Below are 10,415 nucleotides of genomic sequence, written 5' to 3'. Positions count from 1 at the left end.
AAGGCCTCAAACCTGTTCCCGAGATGATTCTGAAATTCAGGTGGGATGAATTCAAAGTTATGTTTTGGTTCCTGTGGTTTTGGTTTAATTTTCCTCAGCTTCAGTTTGAAATAGCGTATGAGTAGTTGGTGGTCTGTTCCACAATCAGCCCCTGGCCTAGTTTTCATAGCTGATATTGAGCTTCTCCAGCGTTTTTTTAATAGATGTACTCAATCTGATTCCTATGCATACCATCAGGTGAAATCCATGTGTATAACCTGTGTTTATGTTTCTTATAAAGCGTATTTGCAATGAATATTTCATTGTACAAAATTCAATCGTTCTATCTCTAGCTTCATTTCAGTCACCAGACATATGAACAGCTTCATGTAAAGCTGAAAATGATAGAAGAAAAGTTGGAAACCATGTTGTTGTTGTTGTTGTTAGGTGCCATCAAATAGAATACGACTCATAGTGACCCTATAACAAAAGATCTGCAATCAGTCCTGTCCTGCACCATCATCACACTTCTTGACACACAAGAGCCCATTGCAGCAGTCATCTTGTTAATGCACCTGGCTGAAGGTCTTACTCTTCTTCACTGACCCTCCACCCTTCCCAACATCATGTCCTTCTCCAAGTAATAGCACCTTCTAGCAATATGTCCAAATTATGTGAGATGAAGCCTTGTCATTCTTGCCTCCACAGAGAACTCCGGCTGCACCCTCTCCGAGGCATATCTATTCATTTTCTTGGCCGTCCATGAAATATTGAGTGCTCTTCTCCAACACCACAGCTCAAAGGCATCAATTATTTTTCTGTCATCCTTATTCACTATTCAGGTCTCGGGTGCATAACTAGTAATCAGAAAGATCATGGCCTGAATCAGATATACGTTAGTCCTCAAACTTACATCATTACTTCTCAATAACTCGGAAAGGTCCCTAACTGCAGATTCTCCCATTGCAATGTGTCTCCCTATTTCCTGACTGTTCATACCAAGGGTATTTATTGTGTACCCAAGCATGATGAAACTGTTCACACTTTCAATCACCTCTCCATCCATCATGACACTCACTGCCTATTGGTTCAGTGGTAAGAATCTTTGATTTCTTGACATTGAGACACAATCCATACTGAAAGCTGCATTCGAATCCTCCAAACTTTCAGTAAGTAAAGTTGTGTCACCTGCTTAACACAGGTTACTAATAAGTCTCCTTCCAATTTTGATGCCACATTTCTCTTCATAGAATCCAGTTTCTTGGATAATTTTCTCAGCATGTTTTTGAGTAGTTATGGAGATAAAATACATCCCTGACTAACTCTCTTCTCAATTACAAACCCTTCTCTGTTCACACCACAGTCTCCTGCTCCAGGTATAGATTCATCATGAACAAAATTAAGTGCTCTAGGACTCCAATTCATCACATTGTCAGCCATAACTTGTCATGATACACACAGTCATATGCCTTTGCATAGTCAATAAAGCACAAATAGATATTCTTCTGGTAGTCCTTACTTTCAGACAGGATGCATCTGATATTAGAAATGATATCCCTGGTGCCACAGCCTTGAACTTCTGGCAATTCCTTATCTATGTATTGTTTCAGCCATTTTTTAATGATATTCAGCAGTATTTTACTAACATGTGATATCAATGATATCGTTCGATAATTTCCACATTCAGTTTTCCACATTCACTGAATGTGAAAGCCATAAATAAATATTCCAGAGACAGGAAGCCAGAAGATATATACCAATATGGAGAACATGAATAAGTACAAAGGAAACGGCAAAAGATGAAAAACAGAACTGAAATTATAGATTAAAAGGTACAAGCCCTTGGAAAACAACAATAAGACAGAGTAAATATGGCCAATGCAGTACCAGAAATAGCAGAAATGCATGAAAAAGAATTTAAAGCATCAAAACCAAAATACTAGATGTTTCCAATATGCTGGACAGACAGAAAGCAGGACAGAAGAAATGGAACAGAGATTCAGTGAGTTGGAAGACAATAAACTGAATGGGAATATTTTAGAAGAGAAATGGAACATAGAAATTCCATTTGACCTAGCTATTTCACCATAAAGAATGTGTTGTTGTTATTGTTGTTATGTGCCGTCGAGTCGCCTGCGACTCATAGCGACCCTATGTACAACAGCCCTAAACTCCGCTCTGCCCTGTGCCAATCGCACCGTCTCTGACACTTCCATCCCAATTATCCCAGTCACTGCATCAATCCACCTCATAGAGGGCCTTCCTCTCCTGCGCTGTCCCTCCACCCTCCCAAGCATGATGTCCCTCTCTAAGGACTGGTCTTTCCTCACAACATGTCCAAAGTAAGTTAGACGGAGCCTCAGAATCCTTGCCTCCAAGGAGCCACCCGGTTTAACCTTCTCCAGGACAAATCTGTTTGTTTTCCTAGCAGTCCATGGTATTCTCAATACTCTTCTCCAGCACCACAGCTCAAAGGCATCAATTCTCCTTCTATCCTCCTTGGTCATTGTCCAGCTCTCTGATGCATAACAGGTGATTGCGAAGACCATGACCTGTATCAGATGCACCTTAGTCTCCAGAGAGACACCATTGCTCTTCAGTACTTTGGAGAGGTCCCTAACAGCAGACTTTCCCATGGCAATGTGCCTTTTAATTTTCTGGCTGCTGGTGCCAAGACTGTTGACTATGGAGCCAAGCAAACTAAAGCTGTGTACAATCTCAATCTCTGCATCATCCATCCTGATGCTGCCAATTGGTCCAGTGGTGAGAATCTTTGTCCTCTTGACATTGAGCCTCAATCCATATTGTAGGCTGCAGTCCTTGACACTCTGCAGCAGGCGCTTCAGGTCCTCCTCAGTTTCAGCAAGCAGGGTTGTGTCATAAGCATAACGCAGATTGTTGATAAATCGTCCACCAATCTTGTCCCCACATTTCTCCTCATAGAGCCCAGCCTCCTGGATAATCTGTTCTGCATATAGGTTGAAAAGGTATGGAGATAGGATGCATCCCTGGCATACACCCTTCCCAATTTTGAACCATGCAGTGTTCCCTTGCTCTGTTCTGACGACTGCCTCCTGGTCCAAGTATAAGTTTAGCATAAGAACGATCAAGTGTTCTGGGATTCCCACAAGAAAATTAGAACTAAGACACAAATGGAGATTTGTACACCAGTGTTCACAGTAGTGGTATTCACCATCACAGGAACATAGAAAACATAGAAAAATCCCAAATGTCTAATCACAACCTAATGGATTGAGAAATTGTGATACATTTACACTATGGAATATTACACAACACTCAGGAGCAACAATTTAAAAAAAAATCTACGTAATTATGATTCCTACCTCCATACCTTTTCAACCTCTATGCAGAAGAGATTATCTGGGAGGCTGGGATTTATGAGAAGTGTGGCATCAGGATTGGTGAAAGAGTCATCAACAATCTGCTTTATGCAGATAACACAACCCTGCTTGCTGAATCTGAGGAGGGCCCGAAGAGCTTGCTCCAGAAGGTCAAGGACTATAGCCTTCAGTATGGATTGAAGCTCAACATCAAGAAAAGGAAGATTCTCACCACTGGGCCGATTGCCAGTATCAGTATGGTGGTGAAGAGATTGAGATAGTTAACAGTTTTAATTTGCTTGGCTCCACAGTCAACACTCTTGGTACCAGCATCCAGGAAATCAAGAGACAAATTGCATTGGGAAAATCAGCTGTTGAGGCACTCGCAAGACTACTGAAGAGCAATGATGTCAGGCTGGAGACTAGGGTGCACCTGATCCACACTATAGTCTTTGCAATTATGCACTATGCATCATAGATTCAGACAGTGACTAGGGATAATAGAAAGAGAATTGATGCCTTTGAGCTGTGGTGCTGGAGAAGAGCGTTGAATATACCATGGACTGCTAGGAGAATAAACAGGTTTGTCCTGAAGAGGGTGAAGTTGGACTGCTCCTTGAAGTCCAGGATTCTGAAGCTTCAATCTGACATACTTTGGGCATGTTGCAAGGATGTACTGGTCCTTGGAGAGGGCCATCATGTTTGGAAAAGTTTAGGGACGGCACAGGAGAGGAAGACCTTCAATGAGATGGATTGATTCTATGATTGGGTTGATGGGAATGAGTTGTGTTGGAGACAGCGAGGTTGGCACAGGATGGAGCAGGGTTTAGGGCTCTTGTGCGTAGGGTTGCTATGAGTCACAAGCGACTCGATGGAACATAACAACAACAACTACATAACTTGGAAGAGACTGGAGACTTTTATGTTAAGGTAACTAACTACAGCTCTTAAGGACAAATAACACTTAAGACTGTTGTAAAAACAGAAGGACAACTAGTAAAGTGTGTATGAGGGTAGAAAAGGAGAAAGGATGGGAGCAGAGGAGTGAGGATGGCATAAGAGAAATCAAAGAATCACACAATTTGGTGGATGGAGAGACAAGTAAAGGAAATGGGAAAGGTCTGTCAGGCACTTGAAAAGACAGGGTAATTGTTAGCATAGCTCAATATTGTTTAATTTTATAAACCACAATGTATGGGAATTATTGTATGAAACATAATGTCAATGAAGGAAAATGTGAAACCCAAAAAAAACCTCCACTATGCACATGAATGAAACACAATGTATATTAATAATTATAGGCATATCAATAAAAATATGGGGGAAAAAACAAACATTACTTTGCTCAATATATACACACCATAAGATAGACCTGAAAAATACATAAAACAGCAGTTAATTACAATTCCAAAATATGGTGTGAAAACTGTCTATATTATCACTAATATCACACACAAGGAAAATCCTGCTGAAGGTCATCCAAAAATGACTAGAACAAGTACATTGACATCTATTACAAGTGCAGCTAGATTTTAGAAGAGGCTACGGCACTAGAACATCATAGCCAATGTCAGATGCATTTGGACTGAAAGTCGAGAGTACCAAAGGAATCCCTGTCTTTGATTGACTAGGCAGACTTTGTGGCTGACAACAAATTGTGGCTAACTTTGAGAAGAATGGGAATCCCAGAACACCCAATTGTGCTCATGTGAAACCAGGAGCAACTGATAGAACAGAGCAAGGAAATACTGTATGCTTCAAAATCAGGAAAAGCGTGTGTTAGGGATGCATCCTTTTCCTACACCTTTTCAATCTATATGTAGAACAGATCACTTGAGACGCTGGGCTTTATGAGGAAGTATATGGCTTCAGAAATTGAGGGAGACTCACCAACAGCCTGCATTATACAGATGGAACAACCATGCTTGCTGAAACTAAGGAGGACTTAAAGCATTTGCTGCAGATTGTAGGTCATAGAGTACAGTCTTCAATATGTACTGAAGCTCAACATCAAGAAAACAAAGATTCTCATCACTGGATATCTCACTAGGATAGATGGAGAAGAAATTGAACTTACTAACAATTATAGCTTGCTTGCCTGCACAATCAACTCTTTTACCACCAGCAGTTAGGAAATCAGAAGATTAATTTCACTGGGAAAATCTGCTATCAGAGAATACTCTAGAGTGCCAAAGAACAATGATATCTTTCTAGAGACTGATGTTCACCTGATCCAGGCCGTGGTCTTCACATGGCCAATAACTAAGCAATGATAGAAGAAGAATCGATGCCTTTGAATTGTGGTGCTGGAAAAGTTTATTGAACATACCATGAACTGCCAAGAAAACTAACAGGTTTTTCTTGGAGAGGGTGAAATCAAGTTACCCAACAGAGAAAAAGATAGTGAAGCTCTGTGGAAATACTCTGGGCATGTTAACAGGAGGGAACAATCCTTGGGAAAAGACATCATGGTTGGAAAATGGAGGGACAGTGTAAGAGAGAGAGACCCTGGATGAGATAGCTTATTAGTACAGAAATTTGAATAATACGATTAGGTGTGTCAGATATAGTGCAACTAGCTCAAGATAGGGCAGGGTTCAGAACTACTGTGCATAGGGTCACTATGCAGGTGACATGATGACATATAACACCCATATCCTCCCATTAAGATTTAAATCTTCAGGAGCCAGAGAAAGGGGCAACATGAGACATAATAGAGTAAAATAATTTGAAAACTATGAAAAAATAAGAATACTCAGTTCCAACCTCAGCTTTCAACTATACATAATCTGAAAGTAAGGTAAACAAACGTAAAAATAAATAGACATGCAAAACTTCATACAGGTCATACACATCAGAAAGATAAAATTGTGAAAGAGAGAATGCTAATGAATCAAGTATAATCTTTGTTTATATGACAATAATATAAATAAGGACAACTGGTAATACTAACATTGCTTCTTTATGGAATTTCTAGGCTCCGACGCCATATAAAATGTCTCTGTTTATTCTTGTTGTGTGTGAGAGACAATATCTAGTCATAGAAATATATATAACATAATACAATAGTTACTTAAACTGTTCTTTACAGATATATATCACCAAATTATTTTCCCTCAAAAAACAACTATTTGGTTCAAATTGCTGAGCATTTGGTAAGAAATTCAACATTTAAAATTTTATAATGCCAAATATTACCTAAAATATTGCTGTTATTGTTACATGCTTTCAAGTCATGTATCTTAAGGATCACAAGTCATCATCCTAAGAATGTGCTCAGCATTTTTGAGGAAGCATCAAACTGTCTTCCAGAATGGTTGTACCATTTTACAATCCCACCAACAATGTACAAGAGTTCCTTTCTTGCCACATCCTCTCCAACATTTATCACTTGCTTCCCTGTTACACTTTGCCATTGTTACTGGAATGATATGGTATCTCATTGTGGTTTTGATTTGCATCTCTCTTATTGTCAGTGATTATGAGCATTTCTTCATGTGTCTGTTTACCATTTGAATATCTTCCTCTCCAGTCCCTCCCAAATTAGGTAGTAATTTACAAAAAAAAATAAAAAATAAATCATTGTTCCTGCATACTGCAGAGCATTCCATTGTGTGAACATACCATAATTTCTCAATCCTTTCCATTGTGATTGGATCTGTTTTACTGGTTTGCTTACAAATTTCATATACACTGTGTTTCACACTATTATTTCTTCACTTTGTGTTTCATACAATCATTCTCATGTATTGTATTTTATATAATTAATCACCATTGGACCTTGCCCATCATTACCCTGTCCTTTAATCTGGATCCTTTCCATTTCCTAACCCTACTCCACCTCCACCCAATAAACTGTGCAACCCTGTGATTTCATCCCTAACCATCCTCACACCAACTCCACACCTGGAGTTATCATACGTGTTTACTAGTTATCCTTCTCTTTACACTAATGGTCTTATGCAGTATTTTTTCTTATAAGAATGCATTAGTTCACTCAGTGTAATGCTCTTCAGCCTCTCACAAGTTTTGTTGTATTTTTTTTTAATGTGTTGCTACTGAGTGCTGCATACTATTCCACTGTGTGAATATACCACACTTTCTCAATCCATTTGGTTGTGGTTGGACATTTGGTCTGTTTCTATGTTCATGTGATGGTGAATAACACTATTATGAACATTGGTACACAAATATCCATTTGTGTCTCAGTTCTCATTTCCTTGGGGTACAGTCCTAATAGTGGAATAGCTGCGTCATGCAGATTTCCTACGTTCAACTTTTTGAGGAAACTCCAAATTGTCTTCCAGAGTGGTTGTACCATCTTACAATCCCACCAACAGTCCATAAGAGTTCCTTTCTCACCATATCCTCTCCAACATTTATTTCTTGCTATGCCGCAGTTACTGAAGTGAAATGGTATTTCATTGTGGTTTTGATTTGCATCTCTCTTATTGACAGTGATTTTGAGCATATCTTCATGTGTCTGTTGGCCACCTGAATGTTTTCCTCTGTAAAAAGTCTTTCCATGTCTTTTGTCCATTTTGCAATTAGGTTACCATTCTTTTTCTTCTGGAGGTCCCGGAGTATTCTGTAAACTTTTATTATGAGACCCTTGTCAGATGTTTGTTCCCAGTTAGTAGGTTTTCTTTTGGAAAAAGGTTTTGTTGAGCACAGAGGCTTAATCTTTCGAAAGTCCAATTCACCAATTCTATTCACTCCAATTATTTTCCAATTATGTCTCTATTTGTCAGTCTCTTTATACCATAGGCTAGACTTTCTACACTTTGTCCTAGTTTGTCTCTTACGAGATTTACGGTTTTGGACTTGCCTTCCAGGTCTCTGATCCACCTTGAGTTGATTTTTGTGTATGGTGTGAGATGTGGATCCTTTTTCAGCTTTCTGTAGTTAGCAGTCCAGTTTTGTCATGGCCATTTGTTGAAGAGGTTATCATTTACCCATTCAATAGGTTTTATTTCCTTGTTTTATATGAGCTGACCATAAAAAGAGAGGTATATTCCTGTGTTTTCTATTCTGTTCCATTTGCTAGAAAAATTTGAGAACAGTTTCTTTGCTGACTGACAGAATGATATCCATATTGTTCCCATTCCTAAGAGAGGTAATCAAACAGAATGTAGAAATAATTAAACACTTTCATTTATATCTTATGTAGGCAAAATAATACTAAAAATCAATAAAAAATGGCTAGAACAATACATAGATAGAGAACAGGCAGAAGTTCAAGTGGGGTTTCGAAGAGATCGTGCTATCCAGGATATCATTACTGATGTCAGAGGGATCCTGGCTGAAGGTAAAGGAGAAGAATGTCTATATGTGCTTTAATGAAAATGCAAAAGAATTTGACTGTGGGGATCCTAACAAATTATGGCTGACATTGAGAAAAATATAAATCGTAAAACAGTCAGTTTTAATCATGTGAAGCTTATACACAAACTGAGAGGATATTGTGCAAACAGAACACTATACGGCTTAAAATTTAGAAAGATATATTTCAGGACTGGTTCCTCTCTTCAATCTTTTCAATCTGTATGCTGAGCGAATTTGTTGAAAAGTTGAATCCTCTGAAGAAGAATGTGGCAACAGGAGAACATATAACAAAGCCACTATTTGCATGAATGAAATATGTCAGTGAAGGACTGTATGGAAAAGAATGTTACATGCATATGCATGAAACACAATGTAAATTAATGATAAAAATATTAATATTTTTAAAAAGACATGTCTGAAGGTCAAAGGGCTTGAAATCACCTCTGAGATGCTGTCCTGGCTAAAGAATTGCATCTTGTTTCTAATATGGATTTTAACCTGTTAATTCCCCTATTAAACTCCACTATTGTGAGGATGATTCTGTAAATTCTGTATAACCATTGCAATAATCAGCTGAACAAGTAGCAGAGTAGTAGGAAGACAAATACAAGGAAGAATTTGTGTTAGAATTGATAAAATTAGATGTAGGGATCATGGCTCTGACTTCATGGGCATCAGTTTTGTGCTGTGGATGTTATTAATGTGGCCTCCCCTACCATTACAGAGTTAGTGGAGGTCAGAACCAGCTTCTCCCACATCACTAGTACTCTTTTTACATGTATTACATAAACATATTTAATTACTATTAAATTGATTGTAGATTATAGTAACAGTAACAGAAGAGCTTTACTGTCCATAAAGAAATTAGAAGATACTGACAGTTAAAATGGAGAAAATTTTAAAAACGAAGTTGAATATTTCTTTTTTTTTGGTTATTTTTTAATGGATTGTGAGGAAAGAAAAAACATGAAGCAGAGAAAAGTATGGGATAGAAAATAAATATAAATGTAAGCTGATTTGCTAATTGCTTTATAACCACAACAAACTGGTACAGAGGAAGGTCCTGTACAAAACACAACAAAGGTTCAAAGATGGAGGCGTTCTCTTAGCAAGGCTGAAGATTTCAGTCTCTGGTATTTGGAATTTAGGCTGCAGTCCTTGTTTTTGGGTGGATCACTGGGTGTGTGGGCACAGTCCATGCTTTAACCAGATTTGAACAGAAGAATGGAAACTTGGCCCAGGTAGAAGTAGATAAAGTGCTTGGTTTCATGTGTCACATAACTACCCAAGTTTCTTCCCACGATGCAGTGCCAGGTGGGGTTGTACTTCTTGTGAAACTCCTTCTTGATGTGGGCCACAATGTCCTTCTCGATGTTGTATTTCTCCAGTGCCTGGGTGGCGCAGTCCACTGAGTCCTGTTGCATCTCCTCCGACATGTCTGCATTTTTGATCACTGCCTTTCGGTCGCACATGGTTAGTTACCGCGGAGCAGGCACTCAGCGTCTGCGATGGCTTTCTGGGGGAGGGGTTAGAGCGACTCAAGCCCCACAGGACCTGCCGCTGCTCCCAATGTCATGGCACATCTAAAGTTGGATATTTCAAAGGGCAGCTTGGGAAGACAAAATAAAAGAATTGTAACAAAATGTGAAAAGAGCTGAAAACAGAAAACCAAAAGGGAAGAACTCATTTAGCATTTCTCAAGCTAAATGAATTGAACAAATTCCAGTCTCCACTTGCAATGCTTGAAACTACCACAGACAAAATACTGAA

The 10,415-nt window shown here is 38.8% G+C and overlaps 1 protein-coding gene across 1 annotated transcript; it reads right to left on the bottom strand.

Moving 5' to 3' along the window:
* Positions 1–9,847: 9,847 nt before the first annotated feature.
* Positions 9,848–10,117, bottom strand: LOC102867605 (dynein light chain 1, cytoplasmic-like). The gene has a single exon (XM_006894442.1). It carries the CDS (start codon positions 10,115–10,117, stop codon positions 9,848–9,850), a length of 270 nt encoding a protein of 89 aa, XP_006894504.1.
* Positions 10,118–10,415: the final 298 nt, after the last annotated feature.

Source organism: Elephantulus edwardii, unplaced genomic scaffold (genome assembly GCF_000299155.1).
Source record: "Elephantulus edwardii isolate Elephantulus edwardi_28Jun2011 unplaced genomic scaffold, EleEdw1.0 scaffold00142, whole genome shotgun sequence".
Classification (NCBI taxonomy): domain Eukaryota; kingdom Metazoa; phylum Chordata; class Mammalia; order Macroscelidea; family Macroscelididae; genus Elephantulus; species Elephantulus edwardii.
This window is presented reverse-complemented; position numbering and strand designations above follow the sequence as displayed.

What these genes read in the sequence shown, in the direction of transcription:
- LOC102867605 (XM_006894442.1), bottom strand. Translation starts at nt 10,117, where the DNA reads ATGTGCGACCGAAAGGCAGTGATCAAAAATGCAGACATGTCGGAGGAG.